The sequence below is a fragment of the Lemur catta genome, chromosome 1 (genome assembly GCF_020740605.2).
Source record: "Lemur catta isolate mLemCat1 chromosome 1, mLemCat1.pri, whole genome shotgun sequence".
In the NCBI taxonomy this organism is placed as follows: domain Eukaryota; kingdom Metazoa; phylum Chordata; class Mammalia; order Primates; family Lemuridae; genus Lemur; species Lemur catta.
Genome location: NC_059128.1, coordinates 109,057,052 through 109,082,880, shown reverse-complemented (window position 1 = coordinate 109,082,880; position 25,829 = coordinate 109,057,052). Strand labels below are relative to the sequence as shown.

The following is a 25,829-nucleotide window of genomic DNA, read 5'->3' as shown; positions in this document are numbered from 1 at the left end:
TTACAAGCGTGAGCCACCGCACCCAGCCTGCCCATTTGTTTTGAAAACGGTGCCTAGGACATTGTAGGAGGCCAAATCTACTTTTAATGCCAATAATATCTTTTAACATTCTTTTATACAATTCTGGAGTTATCCACTCAAATCTTACCTGAGATTAAAATTTCATTTTTGGTGTTTTCCTATCTTTGTTCTCAAGTGTGGGCTGTGAAGTACTGGTATAGGGTTCTTGGCAAGGAGAGGGGCCACTCTGGCTATTCTACACTGCGTGGGGTCATGCTCCAGCCAAGGCCCTACCCACACTTTAATAAGAAACCTGATCTAAAAGCAAGCTCACTTTTTTATTCCATTTACACGGAGTACAAAAAATGAGTGAAAGTAAAGTTAGAATACCGTTTACTCCTTGTTTTGAGACAGTATTGCTCTGTCACCAAGGCTAGAATGCAGTGGCATCATAGCTCACAACCTCCAACTCTACTCAAGGGATCCTCCTGCCTCAGCTTCTGTACCTGGGACTACAGGTGTGAGCCACCATGTCTGGCCATATTTTCCACTCTGGTTTTCCTCATGCCTAGTTCTATAGCATTAGGGGGAAAAATCCCTGCCCTTAAGTGTTTTCCAAAGTTGAATTTACTTTTCAAAGAAACTAACTCTCTTGATGAGTTACTCAGATTGCACTGATTCAACTTAATTATGTGAGTATGATAACAAGAGGGACTGAAAGTTGATGTGATGTGGCAAAAGTCCACCAATGTGGCCTTGGGCTTGGTTTGCAGAGAGGACAGTGGCTTGTTCATCCACCAGGTCACTTAGGTGAGCATCTGCTCTACTCATAATTGCAACTGTGATTGGATCTATAAAGATGCCATTCAGGTGCAAGGTGGAGGGTCTTCCAGGTGTAGGTGCTGCCTTAGCTTTGAATTCGAGCATGGGCAGGCACTAGGCAAGAGTGGGCAAGGCAGTTTCCAGGCAGAAGAAACGGCTTGTGCAAAGACCTGGGGTAGGAATGAGATGTTTGAGGTCAGAAGGACAGAAAATGGGTTGAGATGGAGTAGATGGGGAAAAGTCTGGCAGGAGATGAAGTGAGGGTGGTCTGACAGTGGCCAAAATACACCGGGCCTTGTGTCTGATGGCATCTGGGTGTCAGCATTGGCTTTGGGTTCAGATCTATCTGGGCATGAATCCCAGCTCTGCCCTTTCCTAGCTGTGTAACCTTGGGCAGGTTACTTCTCTGGGTCTCTGTTTCATCTGTAGAATGGGGAAAATATTAACATAGTTTCTAAGGGTGTTGATTGGTACATACTGAGTCTCAATAAATGTTTGATGATATCAGCTAGCTTGAGACGAACAAGAGTCATAGAAGGATCCTGCGAATGGCAACTACCAACCTCCTCATTTGTGTATTGATTTAAGTATTTAGAACATGGGTAACATTTTAACGAGGAGGAAACTGCCGCACAGGGATTAAAGCCATCCCGGGGTCCGCCCCAGGAGCTGCCATGCGCGCTCAGCCACAGTCAGGCCGTCAGTTCCCGCTTCTTGTGCTCAAGAAAGGGAGGAGGCTCTGGATGCAGCACCTGAGCATCCCTCGCCACAGCTTCAGCACCAGGGTCAGAGGAGAGGTGGGCGGGACGGTTTAGGGGCCGGAAGTCGGCCTTCCAGTCGGTTTGACCAGCGTCCATGACAGCCAATCTGATCAGGGAAGGTGAGTCGGTTAGCCAATGGCGAGGCCGCATCCGGGTGCGGGGACCGGAAACGAAGTGGAGGGCGGGTCGTCGAGCTGTCGCACGAGTGGCGGGCGCGTCTACCAATGGGCGGTGGAGCCCGCCTCCCGGGGGCGGGCACTGGCTGTCGCGGTGCCGTCGGCGCAGGCGCGTGGCGGCGGCCGAGGCGGCTGGGCCGGAGGAGGAGGCAACTGCGGCCAGCTTGGCGGTGGCGGGGCTGGCTCGGACCTCGGGGCCGCGGAGGGTACGGAGCGGGCTCGGGCCGAGGCAGGCGGGCTGGTGGTGGGCCCGGGCGGCGCCTCGGGGGTTCCATGGAGGATGGGGGATTGAGAAAGGACAAATTTGGGGACCCCTTTGAGTGTCCGCTCGGAGAAGGGGCTCAGCCGGGCCTGCGAGGGGCGTGGCGGCCTCGGGGGTGCTTGGGCAGGAGCGTTAGGATAGAGAAGGCCTCGGGGGTCTACGGAGGGAGTCAGTCACTGGGGTCTGCCTTGGGGCTTGTGCGGAGGTTGGGAACGAGAAGGGGTGAAGGGCGGTGGAGACGCAGATACGGCCCTTTGCGGGGGCCCGTTTGGCGGTGGGGTGACTGCGGTTGGGGGATTTGGTACGTGGAGCGGGGAGCAAGAGGTTAATCTTTGCTAGGACGATGAAGGTCAGCGGGCGGCAGAAGTGGGCTTGCAGGAGCCTGGGGAAGTCAGGATTGGAGAGAGGATGAGATGGGGGGTTGAGGGGAGGTGTCTCATTGATGAGGGTCTTAAGGGACCCGTCCTGGTGAGGAGGGGATGTAGAGGGAGTGGGATGGGGCTCCGTGGCTTGGTGGCTTGGTGGATTGGTGCCTGTAATCCTAGCATTCTGGGAGGCCATGGCAGGAGGATCACTTGAGGCCGGGAGTTCAAGACCAGCCTGAGCAAGAGTGAGATCCCATCTCTATAAAAAAATAAAAATAAGAAATTAGCCGGGCATGTTGGTGTATACCTGTAGTCCCAGGTACTCAGGAGGCCGAGGCAGGAGGATTGCTGGACCCCAGGAGTTTGAGGCTGCAGTGAGCTATGATGACACCACTACATTCTAGTCTGGGTGACAGAGTGAGACCCTGTCTCCAAAAAATAAATAAATAAATAAAAATAAAAGAAAGATGTAGGTAGTTTGTGGGGAATCAGTAGTTATGTGGCTGGAGGGAGTTATGGGGGCAGAAGTGGCCCAATGGGTTTGCTGTTGACCTGGGTGGTTACAGAGTCTAAAAGAGGTGATGTATGAAAGGACCAAACCCACTAAATGCAGTGGCTCTCTGAGGAGATTGGAGGTTCCCTGTGGAGTGACATGAGCCCTATGTTGGGTGCGCCGTTCTCTCCATTTACCTAGGAGGAAAAGCTGGTATCTCACTTCCTGTTTTTCCATGTCTCCTCCGGGGTCAAGGTTAGGGGACTTCCCGAGAACCTGTCCCCAGGCTGCAGTGACTGCGCTTTCCCTGAGTGGAAGCTGCTGGAAGGCAGACTGGCCGCCATGTCCACGTTCAGGCAGGAAGACGTGGAGGACCACTATGAGATGGGGGAAGAGCTGGGCAGGTGAGTAGTCCCCGCTGACCATGGGGCTCCTGGGATGGGGGACAGGGTTTCTGAACAGTAACTCACCCTTCCTGTCCTTTGTCCTTTTATCCCAAGAAGGAATGGGTTGCTATCGTGTGCTGGTGGCACACGTTTAGACTTTGGAGTCAGACAGCCCCAGCAGTGAATTCTTGCTGGGACGTCCTCTGTGTATTTCCTTTGGAGAGAAAAGTATGGAGTAGTTACAGCACCTAACATAGCACCTGGCATGTGGCATGAGAGCAATAGGTGCTGGCTAGTGTTGTTACTCAAAGGTCTGTTCTCTAAGCGCTTTACATATGAGATTTAAAAAAATATATATCCTTTTATTGGGAGACACTTGAGTTTCCCCAGCTCTTGCATGTTTTAAAGGGGGGGCCTTCTGCGTTGGCCTACAGCCCACCAATTGTTTAGCATTCCTGGGGGAGAAGGCTAAGGTTTCCCCCTCCAGCAGAGCAGCTGATTTCCTGCCTGTCTGGGCTGTGTCGGGTCCCCTGGGACCCCTATGCCCTGCACAGCAGCCAGCCAGGCACCGCTAGGCCTGGCCTTGTTTGTGGAGCCTCAAACCTTATTTGGTGAGTTTGCTGCTGGATAGCCTTCCCAGAGCCACCTCATCCCGCCTCATGATGTCACCAGAAGGGAATGTAAATAACTGAGCCCTGCGTCAGGCCAGAGAGAGTGTCTCAGGCTCATTTGGGATCCTGAAGTCCTTCCTTCAGGAATTTCCTGCGTTAGGCGGTAAGAAGGCCCCCCGCCCTCCCCGCCCACAAGAAATCTCACACTTCATTGTTGAAAATATATCAAGACCTCCTGCTGGGGGGGTAGGTTGGCCAAAGTCAGCAACGTTTAACACGTGCGTTCCTTTTAACCCACTGATTTCACCTCTAGGAAGTAAATCAGTGGAAATATGTCCATACATGGATGGAATGATTTAAGGATGGGTAGTTGCTGTAGCAGTGTGTGTATGAGCAGCAGATTGGCAACCTCTTAAGTGGCCCCCCTGAGCCCCCACATCTGTGGCTAGAACGTGATGCAGCTCTTGAAAGAACCAGGCAACTCCATGTCGGTGCTGTTCAATAGAAATACAATGCAAGCCACAGAAGTGATTGGTTGAAATTTTCTAATAGCATCATTAATTTTTTCCTTCTTTTAAAATTGCCATATAGTAATTGTATGTGTTTGTGAAGTGCATAGTGGTATTTTGATATAATGTAAAGTGATCAGATCAGGGTAATTAGTGGATAGATCATCTTGAACATTTATTTATTCATGTTGGGAATTTTCAATATCCTGCTTCTAGCTATTTGAAACTGTGTAATATGTTATTGTCAACTGTAGCCGTCCTACAGTGGTTAGTAAACTGGAACTTGTTCCTCCCATCTAGCTGTGATTTTGTGTCCCTTAACCAATCTCTCCCTATCCCCTGCTTCCCTTCCCAGCCACTAGTATCCAGTGTTCTGCCTTCTACTTGTCTGGGATCAGCTTATTTTAGCTTCTACATATAAACAAGAACATTTGGTGTTTGACTTCTTGTTGCTGGCATTCTGATATTTCACTTAACATAATGTCCACCAGTCCCATTCATATTGGCCTCGAATGACTGCATTGCATTCTTTTTTATGGCTAAATAGTATTCCATGGTGTGTATGTACCACACTTTGTTTATCCACTCCTCTGTTGTTGCACACCTAGGTTGATTCTGTATCTTGGCTGCTGTGAATAGTGCTGCAGTGAACATGGGGGTGCAGATGTCTCTGGGTCATGTGATAGTTCCACTGTAGCTTTTTGGGGGACGCCGTACTGTTCTTCATAGTGGCTGTACTAGTTTACATTTCCACCAACAGTGGGTAAGTGTTCCCTTTTCTCTGCCTTGTTACCAGCACTTACTTACTGTCTTTTGTCTCTTTGTTAGCAGCGTCCTCACTGGGGTGAGTTGGTACCTTGCTGTGGTTTTGATTTGCATTTCGCAGGTCATCTGTAATGTTGAGCACTTTTTCATATATTCGTTGGCCATTTGTGTATCTTCTTCTTTTTTTTTTTTTTTTGAGACAGAGTGTTACTTTGTTGCCCTGGCTAGAGTGAGTGCCGTGGGGTCAGCCTAGCTTACAGCAACCTCAAACTCCTGGGCTTAAGCGATCCTACTGCCTCAGCCTCCCGAGTAGCTGGGACTACAGGCATGCGCCACCATGCCCGGCTAATTTTTTCTATATAGATTTTAGTTGGCCAGCTAATTTGTTTCTATTTTTTTAGTCTCACTCTTGCTCAGGCTGGTCTCGAACTCCTGACCTCAAGCGATCCACCTGCCTCGGCCTCCCAGAGTGCTAGGATTACAGGTGTGAGCCACTGCGCCTGGCCTATTTGTGTGTCTTCTTTTAGGAAATGTCTGTTTAGATCATTTGCCCATTTTTTAAATCGGATTGTTTGTTTTTTTGCTGTTGAGATGTTTGAGTTCTTTGTCTATTCTGGATGTTAATCCCGTTGGATGGATAATTTGCGGGTATTTTTGTTCGTTCTGTAGGTTGCCCTTTCACTCTGTTGATTGTTTTCTTTGCTGTGCAGAAACTTTTTAGTTTGATGTAATCTCATTTGTTTTTGTTTTTGTTGCCTGTGCTTTTGAGGTCTTATTATTAAGTCTTTTCTCAGCCCAATGTCTGGGAAGCATTTTCCATGTTTTCTTCTGGTAGTTTTATAGTTTTATAGTCTTTGATCCATTTTGAGTTGATTTTTATGTAGGGTGAGAGGCAGGGGTCTAGTTTCAACCTTCTGTAGGTGGATACCCAGTTTTCCCAGCACTGTCTTTTATTTTTATTTATTTTTTATTTTTTTTGAGACAGAGTCTCACTCTGTTGCCTGGGCTAGAGTGCCGTGACATCAGCCTAGCCCACAGCAACCTCAAACTCCTGGGCTCAAGTGATCCTCCTGCCTCAGCCTCCTGAGTAGCTGGGACTACAGGTGCCACCACCACACCTAGCTGATTTTTCTGTTTTTGGTAGAGACGGGGTCTCTCTACTAAACTGTTTAGTTTTCTGATTTTGTTATGAAGCATTTGCAATCTAGTGTATATTTCACACTCACAGAACATGTCATTCAAGACCGGCCACACTGCCAGGGTTCAACAGCTGCATGTGGCCATCTTGAACAGCACTGCTCCATGTTATGATCTGGAACATTCTCGGAAATACATGAAATGAAGGTTGAAGCCACGGAATGCTGTGAAATGTACTATAATTTACGTAGACGAGGGAGGCGATATATATGTGTCTGTTTCTGTTTCCCAGCTCTCGTGGGAGCACCTGGGCTCCAGAGCCCGTGGCACCTGGCCCGAGGGTGTGAGTCCAGCTGTGCCTGTGACCGTCTGCGTAGCCTTGGCCGAGTTGCCTTCCTTTTCTCTGCCTCAGTTTATCTCTACAGTGGGGATAGTAACGGCACCTGCTTTGTAGGGTCGTTTTCTAGGTGAAGTGACACGACAGCCTGGAACTTGCATGTGCAAACGAGGTCCAGTCCCTGCACGTTAGGGTGGGAGTGCGAACAGCACCCCAGACGCCATCCTCGCTCACATTCTCAGCGTGGGCCTCTCAAGCCGGCGGCCTGGACGAGCCCCCAGTCGGGAATGAGCTGGGCTTCGGTTCCGAGCGGCACGTCATCTCTCTGGAGTCTGATCATTGACTGTCTTTGGGGAATTAGCCGGCAGAGTCACCCTGGTGACAGGGCCCGGGAGTGAAGCAGAGCCGTGTCTACTCACCTCAGGGGCCACAGCTGTTGATATGACTTGCTGGGGGCACGGAATGCACGTGGGAGCATGTTGTGTGTGCGTGTGTATGTGTGTGCATGCCTGTGTGTGTGAGCGTGTGCTTTCTTCCCAGCTCTAATTTGCATCCACAGTCTTGGGAAGGAAATTAAGCTGTGAGGCAGTGAGTCGCTGACTTCTGCCCTGGGTCCCCGTCCTGGCGTGGTGGCGTCTGTTAGTCTGCTGGGACTGCTGTCATAGGGTACCACAGACCGCGTGGCTTACAAAGCAGGCATTTCCTCACGCTCTGGAGGCTGGAAGTCCAGGGTTGATCAAGGCACTGGCAGGGCTGGTTCCTTCTGAGGCCTCTCTCCTTGGCTTGCAGATGGCCTCCTTCTCCCTGGGTCCTCACGTGGTCGTCCCCCTGTGCGTGTCTGTGTCCTCATCTCCTCTCTTATGAGGACATAGTCCTATTGGATTAGGGCCCACCCCAATGATGCTGTCTCCAAATACAGTCACATTCTGAGGTTAGGACTTCATATGCAAGTTGTGGTGAGGAACAAAGTTCAGCCCATAACAGCTTCTCTCTACCTTTACCCGTGAGCTTGGTCTTACTCCTCTTTATAGCTTAGCTTGGCATGACGCGAGAGGAATAAGAGCTTTATATTTGAAAATGTGGGACACATCTGGTATTTCCTGCAGTGTTCCTGGCTCGTGGGAAGTGCCTGGCATTGGATGTTGTCACCATGGGAGTTACTGTGGGATGAGAGGTGGTGTAGGCTGAGGGGGAAGGAGAAAGACATTTTAGGCTGGGGAGAGTGACAGCAAAGACCTGGGCAGGAGTGTAGTGTACGCAGTTGTGGTGGGTGCCGTGGGGCCAGGTCTGATTAGGTCGACTTTGTTGTTCTCCGACCTGTGCGCTTGGCTTGTCGGTTGGTGAGAGTTTCCTACGGCTGCTCTAACACACTGCCACAAGTTAGCACCTTAGAACAGGGGTTTATTCTCTGAAAATTCTGGGGCTGTGGCATCTAAAATGGATCTGCAGGGCCGGTCCCTCCTAGGGGCTCCAGGGGGGAACCCCTGTCCCGTCTTTCCCAGCGTCTAGTGGCCGCCCGCATCCCTCAGCTTGGGGCTCTTCCTCCCCCTTCAGAGCCAGCAGCGCAGCGTCTCCCAGTCTCTCTGCCTCCGATCCTCTGACCCTCCTGCCTCCTCGTGGGAGGACCCTGTGCTGACACTGGGCCCCCGGGTCATCCAGGGTGACCTCCCACATCACGGTACCAGGTGCGCCTAGTTCCATGGGGGATTCGCTATTCCCAACAGCCACATCACTCTGTGTCCCCAGCTGTGCGGGAGGCCACAGTCCGCACAGTTCTCTTGCTTTGCAAACGCGTGCATTTCTTCACTCTGCCTGTTAAGGGAAGAGCTTCTTTGAAGTCAGCAGCTTTATTTCCTTTTCTTCCTTAAATTAAAAAAATGATAAAATGGAATCCGCTGTGAAAAGTTCCATTGGGGTGGAATTGCATCACATGAAAAGTGGGCACCCCTCCTCTGCCTGAGCTCCCTGAACCCCGCTCTTGGGGGGCTGCTGTTAACAGGTTGCCTCGAGGCCTCCAGCCCTTTTCAGACAAAAAGTCCGCATCCCCTGTGTCACTTGGCAAGTCCTCCTGAGTCTTTTCTGGTCTGCACATGGAGAGCCGCCCCTGTTCTTTGTCGTGACAGGGTAAAATTCCACTGGAGTTAGCATAATTTGTCCTAGTTTCCTCTTTCACGCCTTCCGGTCTTTCACTTTTCAAAAGTGCCCCAGTGCTGGTATCTGCCGGGTGGCTTTGTGCTCACCTGTGTGCTCACCTGTCCACACACCTGCCAGGTGCCCAGGATGGGAATGTCTGATGGGCACCGGGGAGTTGCTCTCCGAGGGGGCTGAGGCATCCCCCTCCCCCATCTGCAGGCTCCTGTCCTCGAGGTCCCCGTGTAGGCTGCACCCGGAGGAGCAGGGGGAGTTGTTGGGGACCCCTCACCCCCGCCATGCTCACGCCCCACCCCCCCCTGCAGTGGCCAGTTCGCAATCGTGCGGAAGTGCCGGCAGAAGGGCACGGGCAAGGAGTACGCGGCCAAGTTCATCAAGAAGCGCCGCCTGTCGTCCAGCCGGCGGGGCGTGAGCCGGGAGGAGATCGAGCGGGAGGTGAATATCCTGCGCGAGATCCGGCACCCCAACATCATCACGCTGCATGACATCTTTGAGAACAAGACTGATGTGGTGCTCATCCTGGAGCTGGTCTCGGGCGGGGAGCTCTTCGACTTCCTGGCGGAGAAGGAGTCGCTGACGGAGGACGAGGCCACCCAGTTCCTCAAGCAGATCCTGGACGGCGTGCACTACCTGCACTCCAAGCGCATCGCCCACTTCGACCTCAAGGTGGGCCCCGGCCTGGGACCTGTGGGCTGAGGTTCCTAGGGAGGGTTTGGGGCTGTCCACTGCGGTGCAGGCCAGACACTGGGTGGGCAGCAGCCACTGAGGCCCGTCCCCCCCCGCCCCAGCCAGAGAACATCATGCTCCTGGATAAGGACGTGCCCAACCCGAGGATCAAACTCATTGACTTCGGCATCGCCCACAAGATCGAGGCAGGGAACGAGTTCAAGAACATCTTTGGCACCCCCGAGTTCGTGGGTAAGGGCCTGCGGTGTGTCTGGGCCCCGGTGGGGGCCGTCTGAGGATTCTTGCTGAGGGAGGGGGCAAAGGCCTATCTGCCAGATGCTGGTCCATGGCCCCCAGGTCAGCCCTTCTGCGCCCGGCACCACGGGGACTCAGGGATTCTGCAGGTGCTACCAGCCGGCCCTGCCGCATGGCTCGCCCCAAGTGCAGTGCCAGCCGCGAAAGCCTGGACCCGAGTCTGCATGCTGAGAGCCTCAAGGGCGGGGCTGCAGCCCTCCTCACTGGCCACTGTGTCCCCAGAGCGCAACCTTGTGTCTCCCTGTCCCCCATAGCTCCTGAGATTGTCAACTATGAGCCGCTGGGGCTGGAGGCCGACATGTGGTGAGTGTGGAGCCGTCCTCGCGGCCCAGGTGCTGTGGGAGCCTTAGAATAGGCCAGGCTTCTGCCCTGGGGCCCGATTGGCCTGTGGGCTGAGGGTGGTTTTCATGTTTCTAAGGGGCTGTTAAAAAACCAAATGGGCGGCCAGGCATGGTGGCTCATACCTGTAATCCTAGCACTCTGGGAGGCCGAGGCGAGAGGATCACTTGAGGTCAGGAGTTCGAGACCAGCCTAAGCAAGAGGGAGACCCTATCCCTACTAAAAATAGAAAGAAATGAGGTGGACAACTAAAAATATATATAGAATAAATTAGTTGGGCATGGTGGCACATGCTTGTAGTCCCAGCTACTCGGGAGGCTGAGGCAGGAGGATTGCTTGAGCCCAGGAGTTTGAGGTTGCTGTGAGCTAGGCTGACACCACGGCACTCTAGCCCAGGCAACAGAGTGAGACTGTCTCAAAAAAAACAAAAAAAAAAAACAAAAAAAACCAAACAGGCGAGTAGCTGATAGAGACCTTTTGCCGCCACAAAGCCTGAGCTGCTCGCTGTCTGACCCGTTATGGAGAGTTTGCTGGCCCGTCTGGGACCACGCCAGGCCCGGGGGTTCCCCCTGAGTGGGTGCACTGGCAGAGTTGTCCAGCTAGTATGTCTGCCTGCTCTGTCCCCACCCCTAGCCAGTTTGAGCTTGGACAGGCAGCCGTGGCGGGTCCTTGATGCCCTCGGGGGGACAGACCTGCACCCGCCTGGCCTTGGCCCGGCTTCCCCAGCCTTTCCCCCTCCCCAGCTCTGGCCCCACAGCCCTTTAGCGGGTCGGGGTGACTGCGCCTGGCTGCGGGCTGACCCCAACTTTGTCTTCCAGGAGCATCGGCGTCATCACCTACATCCTGTGAGTACCTGGGGCTGTCTCGCTCCCGCTGGGGAGGGGGATACGGGATGAATGAATGCATGAGTGAGTGAATGAGTGAGTGAGTGAGTGAGTGAGTGGTTCTGTGTGGCTGCTGCACAGGGGCTTCCGGAGAGTTCTGAGGGCAGGACAATGATGTGTGAAGTGAGCGGTGCAGGCCCCACTCTGGGAGGACGCGTGTCCTCCCTCTCTCTGGTCGCTAGCCGGCAACCTGGCCTCCCTGTGTGCGAGGAAGGGGCCTGACCCCTGACCCCGACCCTGTTTTGATTGTCTCTCCCCAGCTGAGCGCGCCCGCCGTTCCGAGTTCTCACTTGTCCAGTGGGCGTAGCCCTCGGACCCCGAGGCTTCGGGAGATGGTGTGTTAGACAGTGTGTGGGGTTTTCTTAAATTTTGAGACAGTCTTAGACTGACAAAGACTTGCAGACACAGCGCAGACTCCCGCACACCTTCCGCCCAGCCTGCGCTCCCCGACAGACGTGAGACATCGTCCCACTGAGGGGTTAACCTGGGTACTGCGAGACTCAGGAGAGTGCCTCCCAGTGCAGTCAGCTGTCCCCAGTTCTCCCACTAACACCCCCTCTGGTCCAAGACCCCACATGGCAGTTAGCCGTCTGTCTCCTTGGGCCCTGCCAGCCCGAGGCTATTCCTCCACCTGTCGTCCTTTGTGACCCTGACTCTTGCACGAGCACCGATCAGGGGTCAGGCAGGACATCCCTCCGTCTGGGTGTGTCTGGGGCTCGCTCGCAGTCAGGTGGGGGTTCTGTGTCTCTGCCTAGACCCCAGGGGTGTCCCTCAGGCACACGCCATTGCAGGGGGGTGTTAACTTTGGTCCCTTGGCTAAGATGGTGTCCCCGGGACCCTCCGTAGGAAAGCTACCCTCCTCCCCCTGTGGTTACCGAGCATTCTGGGGAAGCTGCTCTGAGACTTTATGTCTACATGGATGGTTTGTTTCTGCAGAGATTTTGGCCCATTCATTCTGCCGCCGTCAGTGACTGGGGGAGGGATTTTTAGTGACTTCTGGGTGGTGGCCAGGGGAATCCCCGGGGATCCCTGGAGGTTGTACGGGGAGCCAGGGGTCCGACTGAGCCTCCGCCCATCTTCCAGCTTGAGTGGCGCGTCCCCATTCCTGGGCGAGACCAAGCAGGAGACCCTTACCAACATCTCGGCCGTGAACTATGACTTCGACGAGGAGTACTTCGGCAACACCAGCGAGCTGGCCAAGGACTTCATCCGCCGGCTGCTGGTCAAAGACCCCAAGTATGGGCAGGGCGGGGGGTGCCTGGGCAGAGGGGTCACAGGGTGGCCCCTGCCACCTAGAACGACAGGAGGGGCATGTGAGCTGAGTGGCCATGCGGCAGGACTGGGGCCTTCTCCTGTCACAGTGGCTTCGAGAAGTATCTCCTTCCAGCGCCACCTCCCTGTAGCTAGGAACCAGGCGTGGCCTCCTCCTTGGGCCACAGATAGTGAACCAATGGCAGTGGTGGGCCCACGGCTTTTTTTGTTTGTTTTTTTTTTTAAGACACAGGGTCTTGCTCTGTCACCCAGGCTGGAGTGCAGTCGTGTCATCATAGCTCACTGCAGCCTCCAAGTCCTGGGTTCAAGCGATCCTCCTGTCTCAGCCTCGCAGAGTGCTGGGATGACAGGCGTGAGCCACCGTGCCCGGCTCCCATGCTGTGTTTTTAAGAACTTAATTTGTTGCTGGCCTGTAAAATGGGTTTTGCATAAAATTCCAGGTGACTGTTTTTTTCCTAGAAAAGTCTAGAATCCTGGCAATGCTTTGCCTTCCCTTGCATATAGATGCTCCCGTGGCCGTGGTCCTCCCTGGCCACCCTGCCCCTCCAGTGACCCCCAGCCCCAGGTCTCAACTATGTTCACAAACCCCCAGAAAACCCCGTGTTCCCCTGCGGTTGGCTGAGTGGAGGCTGGAGGGACACCTCAGGGCCTGGGGGTCCTGGAGGGGCTGGCTGTCTGCAGTTGCCACAGTGGGGAGACAGAAGGATGTTGCGGGTGGCCCACGTGTCACTAACCAGGGCATGGTGGGGTCTTCCAGGCGGAGAATGACCATCGCCCAGAGCCTGGAGCACTCCTGGATCAAGGTGAGGGCTGGGGCCGCACCAGGGGCTGCCTGCCTTGGCCTTTCCTTTGGGGTACTGGTGATCTCCCCTGCTGAAGGGTGACAGGTGTGACAAGCCCCAGCATCTGAGGAGGGTCCCTGGAGAGTAGGCCTGGGCGTGGGGTCCTGACACGGGTGAGATGGTGTCGGCTGCCGCTGTCCTGGTAGGGTCCTCAGCCTGGCTACGTCCCACGGGGCTGACTCGGCACCTCTGGGCCAGGCCGGCAGCCCTGTTCCTAGGGTGCCAGGAGGTGAGTGGGTGGCTTTGCAGGCTGGGCAGTGTCTGCTGGTGACTCATCTCTGGTTATCGCGAGAAAGTGGTGGATGACCCTTGTGCAGATAAAACTTGATTCCGGGAAGTGTGCGGTGGGGTGGGGGGACCGGATGTGGCCAGGACCCCCACTGCAGCGCCCCCACTGCCGTCCCCGCAGGCGATCCGGCGGCGGAACGTGCGCAGCGAGGACAGCGGCCAGAAGCCGGAGCGGCGGCGCCTGAAGACCACACGGCTAAAGGAGTACACCATCAAGTCGCACTCGAGCATGCCGCCCAACAACACCTACGTCAACTTCGAGCGCTTCTCCAAGGTGCTGGAGGAGGTGGCGGCGGCCGAGGAGGGCCTACGTGAGCTGGAGCGCAGCCGGCGGCTGTGCCACGAGGACGTGGAGGCGCTGGCCGCCATCTACGAGGAGAAGGAGGCCTGGTACCGCGAGGAGAGTGACAGCCTGGGCCAGGACCTGCGGCGGCTGCGGCAGGAGCTGCACAAGACCGAGGCGCTTAAGCGGCAGGCGCAGGAGGAGGCCCGGGGCGCCCTGCTGGGGACCAGCGGGCTCAAGCGCCGCTTCAGCCGGCTCGAGAACCGCTACGAGGCGCTGGCCAAGCAGGTGGCCTCCGAGATGCGGTTCGTGCAGGACCTGGTGCGCGCCCTGGAGCAGGAGAAGCTGCAGGGTGTGGAGTGCGGCCTCCGCTAGGTGGCCCCGGGGCGCTCGGGCACCGGGCCTGGGCTGGGGACGGCTCCATGTGGGCCTCGGTTCCCCTGTCATCCCGTTCCAGCCCTTGCCAAGCCCTGGGCTGGGGGCTGAGGCGGGAAGAGCCCAGGAAAGCTGAGGCCCAGCTCTGCTGCCAGTGCTTTGTCCCCAGGAGGGACAGAATCCCACGCCAGCTCCGTGTCCTCGCCCCAGCTCAGCCCCTGTCCTGCAGCATCAGCAATGCTGGGGTCTTCCAGGGCAGCACGGCCCCAGGTGCTCTGCGAGGGGCTGGGACCATCCGAACAGAACTGGCCATGGTGGCCACAGCGGCTGCCCAAGTGCTGCTCTGGCCCTGTGGGCTGGGGAGGGGTCAGGGTGGCAGCGTCGTCGGGCACTGCTAGGTGCTGCCCCTCGGCCCAGGAGGAGGCCTTGAGACGGGTGATGGCGGAGCAGGGAGGACTGGGCAGGTGGGGACAGTCCCCAGCATGCTGGGGCCCCTGGCTGGAGGTCAGGCCAACAGGACACTGCCAGGTGGGGCAGGGCCTTGGGACCTGGCGGGTCGACAGAGAGGTTGGACTCAGCCTCTGTTGTGCCCAGGCCCTCTGTGGCGAGGGCTGTCCCCGGGGTTGTGGTGGCCTGTGCCGCACACACCTCTCAGCTCCGTCGCAATGCCTGTGCACGCCTGCACGAGAATGTTCCTGTTCCAGCCAAAAGAAATAAAATCCTGCTTCCCTGACATCCACGTGTTCTCTGTGGTTCAGGCCTTGGCAGGGGAGAGGCAGCCCTTGGCCACGCAGTGACGTGTCCTTTGAGGCTTTTGTGTTTCTTCCTCTCTGTCCCACCTGCCTCTGTCCTCTGGAAGAGGAGGGCAAGCCCGGGACCTCCCAGAGGCCCACAGAGTGTCCTTGGAGCAAGATGGTTCTTTTCCTTGTAGCAAGATGGAAGCTTCTAGGCAACCAGGATTGGGGGGCGGGGGCTCCTGTCTCCTTTTGCCTTGTGGTTCCTAAGAGAGGCCCTTGTCACCTGTTGCTCCCTTCCCTGGAGCTGAGCTCAGCTGCTGGTGGCCCTGGCTGTAGCTCTGCTGCCTCATTCCAGAAACAGGGCGAGTTTCTCTGTTTCTCTCTCTCTCTTTTTTCAGACAGAGTCTCACTCTGTCACCCAGGCTGGAGTGCAGTAGCATCGTCACAGCTCACTGCAGCCTCAAACTCCAGGGCTCAAGTGATCCTCCTGCCTCAGCCTCTTGAGTAGCTGAGACTGGAGATGCCTTTACCACGCCTAGTAATGTTTTATTTTTAGTAGAGATGGGATCTTGCTCTTGCTCAGGCTGATCTCAAATTCCTGACCTCAAGCAATCCTCCCCTCGGCCTCCCAGAGTGCTAGGATCATAGGTGTGAGTCACCGCGCCCATCCAAGTTTCTCCTTTTTAAATTTAGTTTTTTTTAACTGAACTATGATTCACACCATAAAATTCTCCTTTTTAAGGCGTACAGTTCAGTGGTTTTAGTACATTCATGGAAATAGGAAGATGTGTATCCACACAAAGACTTGCATGAGAATGTTCACAGCAGGATTCATAAAAGATGCAAAGTAGAAACATGGCAGATGTCTGAATTGAATAAATGGACAAATACAACATGGTCCATCCACACGTGGACTATCACTCAGCCATGAAGAGGGACGAGGCTCTGACACAGGCCATAGCGTGGAGGGACCTTCAGGACATCGTGCTCAGTGAGAGACACCAGACTCCTTTTAGATGACATGTCCAGAACAGGCAGATCCAGAGACAGGACGTGGATTCGTGGGTGCCAGGGGTGGGGGGAGGGGATTCCTTTTGGGGTGATGGAATGTTCCAGAGCTAAATAGAGGCGCTGGTTACAACAGTGTACATGTATTAATGCCACTGAATTGTACTCCCTAAGTGGCTGATGTTTATTACATGTGTTTTACCACGATTAAATGAAAAAAGAAAAACCCCCTGCCAGTCCCTGGTACAAGCTGTAGACGATGTCACTCGCCTTCCTCTGCCCGTCTCGTCCAGCCTCAAGTCTTCATTCAGGTTAAATCAAGGAAGAACTGTGCCCCGTGGCAGACGGGGAAGCCCTAGCCCTGTGGGTCACCCACCACTGTGGCAAAGGCAGAACCGCTGGGAGCCCCAGACATTGCCATGGAGACGGCAGTCCTGCCCGTAGTCTAGCTCGCAGTTCCCTGGTGCAGCGAGCCCAGGTCACCAATCGCCGGAAGGAGTTTTGTGTGACTCCACCTGACAGTTCAAAAATGTGTGGCTGTTGCTCAGACCCATGTGGAGGGTGATGAATCAAATGACAAACACACCGGAGCAACAGCAGTGACCATTGCACGCTTCGCACCGCAGTCGGGGTTTCCAGGGGACACGGCTGCTCGGGTGCGTTTGCGTGGTCTGGGCCTTGAACAGGCATTTGTTTACGCCAGAATATTTGTGGCTTTGGAGCCGGTGGTGGTGGCTGCTCCCCTCTGCCGTCACCTTGGCGCAGCTGCCATAGTGTCCATGGCTGAGCACCAGTGAGACGTCACAGACTCAGGCCGGGCTGGCTGCATTCGGCCAGGGGGCTGCAGTCTGCTGACCTATGGCCCAGACTCCGGCCCGCCCTGGGAGCCATGTGAGGACACGGCCACGAGGTGGCACCACGGAGTCCAACCAGTCCCAGCCCCCAGCCCCGAGGCTGGAACCTGCCTCAGAGGTACAGGATGCCACATGCCACAGCCCAGGGTGGACGAGCACTTAAGTACCTCCGGTGAGTGGGACAGACTTCTGCACATCCACGTTCATGGTGGCAGGGCCACAACAGGCAAAAGGTGGAAACAGCCCAAGTGTCCGTTAATGGATAAACTCAACGTGGTCCATCCACACGTGGAACATCACTCAGCTACGAAAAGGGATGAGGCTCTGACACAGGCCACAGCGTGGATGGAACCTGAGGACATCGTGCTCAGTGAGAGACGCCAGACACAGAAGGACAAATCCTGTGTGGTTCCACTCACAGGAGGTCCGTGGAGTTGTCAGATCCACAGAGACAGGAAGTGGGATGGTGGGTGCCAGGGGCTGGGGAGGGGGTGGGGAGTGAGTGTTTCATGGGGACAGAGTGTGAGTTTGGGAAGATGAGAAAGTTCTGGGGGGATGGTGGTTGCTGTGGGTGAATGTCTGTGTCCTTGCCACATTCATTATATCAAATCGTTGACCTGCAGTGGGGTGGTCTTGGGAGGGGGGACTTTGGAGGTACTCAGATTCAGATGAGGTCCCCAGCATGGGACCCACGACGGGATTTGTGCCTTTGTAAGAAGAAGACACAGGCGCGTGAGGACACAGCCAGCAGGCGTTGTCTGCACGCTGGGAAGTGGCCTTCCCATGCCGGCTGTGTTCTTGGGCCTCCCGGCCCAGAGCTGTGAGCAGGATTAATAAGTGGCTGTTGTTCACGTCACCCTGTCTGTGGTGTCCCGTTACAGCAGCCGGGCAGCCAGAGACAGCCCTGCAGAAGGTTGCACAGCAACACGGGCGCGCTCAATGCTGCTGAACCGCACACTTAAATATGGTTCAGATGGTAAATTTTATGTGACGTGCATTTTGCCACAATAAGAAACACTTCAGTGCCTCCGATCTGGTTAGTGCTTGCAGCCCTGAGCACCCTCCACCCCCACCCCCAATCCTCAAAGGCACGAGCCCGGGTCCCTCGACAGCAGGGTGCACCTGAGCTCAGCTGGCAGAGGAGAGAGTGGGACCTTCTTTGGAAATGGGTCTTTGCTGATGCACCTGGTGAAGACGAAACAAACCCATAGATTCTCTGGGTGACCCTGGAGTTACCCCCTCCTGCTTGACCAAAGAGCAGTGTGTCCGCAGTTAATGACTGCCCTTAGCCCGGGCGTGGTGGCTGGTGCCTGTAATCCCGGCACTGTGGGGGGCTGAGGCAGGAGGATCACCTGAGGACAGGAGTTCGAGACCAGCCTGGGCAACACAGAAAGACCCCCATCTCTATAAAAAGTAAAAAAAATTAGCTGGACGTGGTGGCACCTGTAATCCCAGCCACTGGGGAGGCTGAGGCAGGAGGATCTCTTGAGCCCAAGAGTTGGAGGCTGCAGTGAGCTGTGATGACGCCACTGTGCTCCAGCCTGGGCAACAGGGTGAGACCTTGTCTCAAAAAGAAAAAAAAGATTGCCGTGAGAACAAAGGCTGCTGGGTAGGAAGCAGATGGTTACTGTGCCAAGTGCCAAGGGCCTCTTCCGGCTGTACATTATTTCAGTGATTAAACGTGTCAGGCTGCTAAAATCTCAAGGGACCTGGCTTCTCTCACCCCAGGGGAGGGGACACTGCACAGCACTCAGGGCCACACGGGGGCTGCACTGGGGACCACAGCAAACAACCGGTGGAGGCAGGCTTGTAGTAACAAGAGGGGGAGGCGGCCCCTGGCTCCTGGGAGAGGAGGTGACTGGCTTGTTCGAATGGCTCTGGGGCTCACAGGGAACCGAAACCTGCCACTCGGGGAGAGGAAGGAACCGTGCCCGGCCCCGTAGCTCAGAAGGGCTATTTGCTAGGGACCCTGGTGCGTGGGAGCCTAAGGGAGCCTGTCCCAGTTTCACCCAGACGTCACCGCAGTACATGACACGGAGCCCTAACTTTGGGCCTTACGGGCAGCCGGGACTGGGTTCCACACCACCTGCAAAGTGCGTCAGTAGCCCTGGGTTCGAACTAATCCTGCCAGGGCTCTTGGCAAACAGCCCACCTCCGCGTGCCAGCCTCCCCCTCCCCCTCCCCCCCCAGGGACAGGGACTCTGGCTGCCCCCCAAGGTGGTGCCCACGGTGGAAGGAAGGGCGTGTCGGGGTCCAGGACACCCCCAGGGCCCCCCAACTATGAGCCTTGTTATATTTGGGGGGCTCAGATGTAGTAATCACCAACTCTCGCGGGGTCAGTCCTTCTAGTAGGTCAGAGGGCACCCTGTGGGCCACCTGCCCCGGCCCAGGGCCCGCAGCAGGTGCCGGGAGCAGGGCGGGCCCGGCCGAGCTGCGGCCGTGTCCTTGACCATACACGGGCAAGACGCTTTGGCCGCTATTAATAGCCGAGGTCCCCACGCCAGGGCCCGGGAGAGGCGGCCCTATAAAGCCAGGCCTGCCAGCCCGAGCGGCTCCTTCAGCCCCTGAGAACTTTAACCCCCCTGTTGTGAGACAAAAAGAAAAGTAAGTACCCAAACCATCTCCCCGCTCCTCTGCCCCGCCCCAGGCGGCATGTGCGACACAGAACAGTGGTGACACGAGATCCCCCACTCACAGGACGTCCCAAACACAGATCCTCGGTGGCACTTAGCTGTCCCAGGCGGTTTGGTGGCCTCCAGGACAGCCCGGGCTGGCCCCAGCCTGAGGGCCAGCCGGGAAGATGGCAGGCAGTGGGGTGGAGGGGGATGGAGGAAGAGGAGGAGGAAGAGGGGACTGAGCTGTCCGGGGGGCTGGACCTTCCCATGGGTTCTCCTTGTCCCAGAGGGGACAGAGCCGGGACCCCTACGCACCCCCGCCCCAGGCCAGGCAGCCCTGAGGTTGCATGTGTGTCCCTGCCCTGGGAGCTGCCCGGCCCCTGACACCCACTCCCCAACCCTGGGTGGGGACAGGCTCCCGGGCACAGTGGTCTGAGGCTGTCCGACACCCCCCGAGGTCCCCTTAGCCCGCTCCTCCCCCAGGCCCTGGCTGGCTCCCAGTTGGCCCCAAAGATGTCCTGTTTAAGGGGCCCAGTGGCTGGGAGGTGGCCTTTGGAGGTGACAGCTTTGGCGCCGGCGGGGTGGGGTGGGGGTGGCGGCGGTGCCTGCAGGGTAACTGCTGATTAAGGGCAGATGAGTGTTACTTGACGTGGGTGTCAGATGCCTGGGGGGTGGGTGGGTCCTGAAATAGAGTTGGGGGGAGGCTGCCCCGGACCGGGCCCCCAAACCCCCAGGGCCTCTGCCTCCGCTGGGGTGGGTTCCAGCCTCTCTTCCGGTGGCCGGCAGGGCTTTTGGGGAGGGGCAGTCGGGGTGGGCGCTGTGGTCGGTCTGGCCTCGTGCGGCATGACATCTCCCCAAGCAGGGAGGGGTACAGGCTGGCGTCCTAATTGGCCCAGCAGGGTCCCACCTGTCCCCCTCAGGTCCCCGAAATCCCGAGACACCCCTCTGTGATGCTTCCCAGGGAAAGCCCCCCAGGGCCCCCAGCCAAGTCTCTGACCTCACACGGGAGCTCAGAAGGCTGCCCCGAACCCCACGAGCCTGGGCAGGTGGCCCTGAGTTCCTCTGTCCTCCCCCAGGCCCTAGAGGTCCCCGTCACCCTGGGGCCTGCAGGGGTTGGGGAAGGGGGCCCCCGGGCAGCTCAGCCAAGTTTCTGGGGCTGGGGATGACTTGGCCCGAGAGGTGTTAGCCGCGGGACAGGGTGGCATGTGGGGAGCGTGTGTGTCCCGGGGCTGCGTCTGCACGCTGTGTCCCGTGCTGGGCACCTCGAGGAAGCGGGGCCGGGCTCTGCCCTTTAGACCAGGGTCTGTCCCCAGGCAGTGTGGACACTGGGGCCGGGTTGTTTTCTGGGGTGGGGTGTTCTGGGCACTGCAGGTGCTGAGCAGCGTCCCTGCCTCCACCCACCATGCCAGGAGCTCCCCCAGTTGGGACAACCACAGATGGATGTCCCCAGACATCACCCAGTGTGCCTGGGGGGAGGGATAGAATCGCCTCTGGGAGATCTGAGATCCTTCTTGGCCTTGGATGTGTCAGGAAGGCAGGACGCTTAATGCTGGGTGGCCCCAGGGACGATTCTTAGAGGATGCATGAACAGGAATTTTCAGTCTTAGAAATTCTATGGTTTATTTTTGTGCATATCAGAAAATTGGGGTTTTTCCCATGTGATGCCATAAAGTGTCCTCTCCAGATGAATTTAGTTAAGATCAATAAAATAAGAGACTCATGAAGAAAACGAGTCTAGACACAGGCGCGGGGGTCTCTGTGGCTGCAGCCCCCGTCGGGAGGTCGGCAGGAGAACAAAGGACTCAGATGGGCCGAGCCAAACGGGTGGCCACTGGGGGCTGCCGCCTCAGTGGGGGGTTCCTGGAGGCTCTGGGGGACCAGCAGGACCCCGAGGGGATCCCAGGAAACTGGACACAGAGTCAGGGGGCGCTGAGGGCATTGCGGGTCTCTCCCGGAGCAGGGGGACCCCCGAGGCACCTACGTGCTGACACTGGCCTATGTCTCTGGGCTCACCCGCTTGGCCTTGGGCAGGGGACTCTGCTCCCTGAGCCTCAGTTTCCTCATCTGCAAAAGGGGTGCATCGCATGCAGCTCACGGGGCGAGCAGTAGGGAGAACCCCAAACCCTGCTGGACGCCGGGTGGGCTGGCCAGGGGCTGGGGGCACCGGCCTCGACCCCTCCCCATGGCGAATGACACGACCTGCCGCGAACCCAGCAGCACTGATAACTCCAATTGCCCGGTGCTGTGCTGGGCACACAAGAGGAAACCGAGGCACACAGGTGGCATGTGGCCTGCCAGAGGCCAGCTCACTGGGGACTGGCGGGGCCTGCCCAGCTTAGGGCCGAGGTGGCTGGATTCTGGAGCTGCCTAGCTGCACATGGGCCCATGTGGCCTCAGGGTGTCGGGTCCCTGAGGCTGACTGAGGGGATTCGTGGGGGCAGGAGGGGTCACACCTGGCCTGTCTTTGGGGAGCTTGAGGTTCTATCCGTGGAGGGCAGGGGCTGCAGGGCAGGCAGGGGTTGGTGTAACCGACACCAAGACTGTGCCCAGAGCCTGGCCACGCCCGGGCAGCGCTGGGTGGGATTCCCTGGGCCCCTCACACTGCCCCGGGCTGCGTGACGGGGGCTCTTTCCAGCATATGGGGCTGGGGGAACCCACCATCCTACTTCCTGTCTCTGTGGATCTGACGACCCCAGGGACCTCCTGTGAGTGGAATCACACAGGATGTGTCCTTCTGTGTCTGGCGTCTCTCACTGAGCACGATGTCCTCAGGGTCCATCCACCCTGTGGCCTGTGTCAGAGCCTCTTCCCTTTTCATGGCTGAGTGATGTTCCAGCGTGTGGATTGACCACGCTGTGTTGATCCATCCGTGGGCACTTGCGTTGCTCCCACCTTTGGCAACTGGGACTCCTGTTGCTGTGACCACAGGGGTGCAAGTATTTCTTGGAGTCTCTGCTTTCCCCTTCTGTGGGCAGATACCTAGGAGGGGAATTGCTGCGTCTCATGGCAAGTCTATGTTTAATTCTTCGCCGAGCTGCCAGACTGTCTTCCGCAGTGGCCGCGCCATGTTGCATCCCCAGCCATGCTGGAAGGTTCCAGTTTCCCCCCATCTTTGCCAACACTTGTCATCTTCTGTTTCTTTGAGCTGCTCACTCAATATGCCCTATAGCTACTGTTCTTACTCTTGTTTTTTTTTTTTTTTAACAATAATGACCAAGGTGGCTGGGTGGCCGTGCAGGGCTCTAGCTGCCCTGGAACCACCTCTCCCATGTCCCCGTCCCGTCCTGGACTATTTTGGGCACAGTGACCCACAGATCATCCTCACTATGCTCCGTGTCTGTGGCAAAGGACAAGCCTTGGCAAGCCACCTCTGCCTTCCGCCTCCTCATGCCGTCCGCACTCCTGCCTGCCCTCCAGGGCCTGGGGACCTCAGAGACTGCCTGTCCCCAACTCTAGACCTTGCAGATACCACACCCGTCAGCATCCATTGCCCACAAAGGGACAGATAGTAGATATTTTTAGCTTTGCAGACTAGACTGCCTCTGTCTCAGCGACTCAGCTTAGCCACTGCAGTGCCAAAGCAGCCACAGACCACACGTACGCAAGTGAACGTGGCCGAGTGCCAATAAAACTTTATTTATAGACACTGAAATTTGAAATTCCATATAATTTGCACGTGTCAGAAAATTTAATGCTTCCTGTTATTTTTTTTGCCCTGACCATTTAAAAATGTAAAACCGTAGTGAGCTGATCTGTGTACTACACCCCCAACAAACGTTTGTTGAATGAACTACCGTTTAATACCCCATTAAAGTATTTTGAGTGCAATTAGCGTGGCAGTCACATGCTGTTAATGAGTAGATGGGCAGGAATGCATTTTTGATTACAGTCGTAAGTGTTGAAAATACCACTGAATAAATACAAGTTACATTGTGTGTGCGCGTGTGTCGGTTTTTTTCCTTTTCTTTCTTTTTTTTTTTTGTTTGAGACAGAGTCTCACTCTGTTGCCCGGGCTAGAGTGAGTGCCATGGCGTCAGCCTAGCTCACAGCAACCTCAGATTCCTGGGCTCAAGTGATCCTCCTGCCTCAGCCTCCTGAGTAGCTGGGACTACAGGCATGCGCCACCATGCCCGGCTAATTTTTCTATATATATTTTTAGCTGTCCAGATCATTTCTTTCTATTTTTAGTAGAGACAGGATCTCGCTCTTGCTCGGGCTGGGCTCGAACTCCTGACCTCGAGCGATCCGCCTGCCTCGGCCCCCCAGAGTGCTAGGATTACAGGCGTGAGCCACCGCGCCCGGCCAGGTTTTTTTTTCTTGTCTTAAAACATCTGAAGGATGTTTTAAACAGCTGTATGGGGATAGAATTCACATACCATACAATTTACCCATTTAATATGTACACTGCTATTTTGTTTAGTATATTCACCGGGTTGCACAACTATTACTGAAATCAATTTTAGAATACTTTTGTCCCCTAAAAAGGAAGTCCCCTCCCCATCAGCAGTCACCCCCTGCCTCCTCCCCAGCCCCTGGCGACCACGAATCCACGTCCCGTCTCTGTGGATCTGCCTGCTCTGGACATTTCATATAAATGGAGTCTCACACTGTGTGTCCTTCTGTGTCTGGCGTCTCTCACTGAGCATGATGTCCTCAAGGTTCACCACGCTGTGGCCTGTGTCAGAGCCTCGTCCCTTTTCCTGGCTGAGTGATACTCCATTGCATGATGGACCATGTCGGTTTATCCATTCATGCAATCATTGATGGACATTTGGGTTGTTTTCACTTTTTTTTCCTTTTCCTACCAGAAGATGGGATGAAATGCACTTTTCAGCTACCACAAATAATGCCACTGTGAACAAGCAGTGCAGGTTTTTGTGTTCAGTTCTCATGGGCATACCTAGGAGTGGAACTGCTAGGTCATCTTGTAATTCTATGTTTAACTTTTTTAACAAACTGCCAAATCGTTGTCCGCAGAAGCTGTGCCATTTTACATTCCCACCAACAAGATTCCGGGGTGTTGCAGCTTCTCTGCATTCTTAACCGACACTTGTGACTGTCTGTGTTTTGGGTTACAGCCGCCCCGGTGGGAGTGCCGTGGTAGCTCACTGCAGTTTTGATGCGAATTTCCCTATGTCGGCGATGTCGGCATCTCTCCTTGCACTTCTTGGCCACAGGGTATCTTTGGAGAAATGTCTGTGCATGTCCTTTGCCCAGTTTTTAATTGGGTTGTTTCTCTTTTTACTGTTGAGTTGTAAGGGTGCTTTATCGATTCTAGATACAGGGTCCTTATCTGATGTCTAATTTGCAAATCTTTTCTCCTGCTCTGTGGGCTGTCTTTCCCATTCATGACAATGTCTGTGTTAGTCTTTCTGAGTCTGCTGTGACCAAATACCACAGGCTGGGGGCTTAGACAACAGAAATTTATTCCCCCACAGTCTAGAGGCTGGAAGTCCCAGTCCAAGGTGCTGGCGGGGCTGGCGTCTTCTGAGCCTCTCTCCTTGGCTGGTAGGCAGCCGTCTTCTCCCTGTGTCCTCACGTGGTCGTCCCTCTGTGTGTGTGTCCTCATCTCCTCTGCCTATAAGGACACTGGGTTAGGGGCCAATTAATGATCTCAGTGTACCTTAATTACCTCTTTATTCGACTCCTCATAGAGTCACATTATGAGGTGTTGGGGGAACAACATATGAATTTGGGGGTGACACGATTTAGCCCAGAACAATGTCTTTTGTTTTAGTTTTTTGTTTGTTTTAATCAGGGAGAGACTAACTGGATTCAAATTCTGCTTAAATATGCAAGGACCCTTGGGGTTCCAAGCCCTGAGCTCACCCTCAGCCCAAGCAGGGACCAGAATTCAAGCCCCACTGACTGCCTGGCCTGGAGCCCCTTTTGCCTCTCCGCAAGGTCCCCTGTGGTCCCCCCAGATGAGCGGCTCAGGTGACCCACTGGCCATCCTGGGTCACCTGGGACTGAGGGATTTCCCAGGATGCAGGACTTTTGCTGCTAAAACTGGGAACGTCCTAGGCAAGTTGGGACAAGTTGGTTACCCTACAAGCAGCCTGGATGGGGTCTTTGGGTTGGGGAGAGGGGTCCCATGAGGCTTTTGCCGAGATGAGTGCCAAGGGTGAGCCCCCGACACCTGTGCCCCTGGGCCTGGCAGCAAAGCCTGGAAATAGGAAATAGCACTGGGCTTGGGACAAGGCAGAAGCTACCGGTGGGGAGAAAGCAGCTGTCAACTCCACTCCTCTGTCCGTCTGTCCGCCTACCCACCCATCCCTCCATCTATCCATCCACCCACCCACCATCCCACCCATCCATCCCTTCATCCATCCATCCAATCACCCATCCATTCATCCATCCATCCATCCACCCATCCACCCCCCCATCCATCCCTTCATCCATCCATCCAATCACCCATCCATTCATCCATCCATCCATCCACCCCCCCACCCCCCCATCCATCCCTTCATCCATCCATCCAATCACCCATCCATTCATCCATCCATCCATCCACCCCCCCACCCCCCCATCCATCCCTTCATCCATCCATCCAATCACCCATCCATTCATCCATTC

The 25,829-nt window shown here is 55.7% G+C and overlaps 1 protein-coding gene across 2 annotated transcripts; it reads left to right on the top strand.

Moving 5' to 3' along the window:
- The first annotated feature begins 1,863 nt into the window (after positions 1-1,863).
- On the top strand, positions 1,864-14,774 carry DAPK3 (death associated protein kinase 3). 2 transcript variants are annotated; one of them, XM_045544799.1, is made up of 9 exons: positions 1,864-1,965; positions 3,135-3,283; positions 9,081-9,441; positions 9,564-9,693; positions 10,011-10,059; positions 10,914-10,940; positions 12,063-12,215; positions 13,009-13,054; positions 13,503-14,774. In XM_045544799.1, exons 2-9 carry the CDS (start codon positions 3,222-3,224, stop codon positions 14,037-14,039), a joined length of 1,365 nt encoding a protein of 454 aa, XP_045400755.1. In that variant the 5' UTR covers positions 1,864-1,965; positions 3,135-3,221; the 3' UTR covers positions 14,040-14,774. The 2 variants fall into 2 exon arrangements, with proteins under 2 accessions (XP_045400755.1, XP_045400756.1); XM_045544800.1 differs by having other exon boundaries at positions 1,878-1,965; positions 3,140-3,283.
- The last annotated feature ends 11,055 nt before the right edge of the window (positions 14,775-25,829 follow it).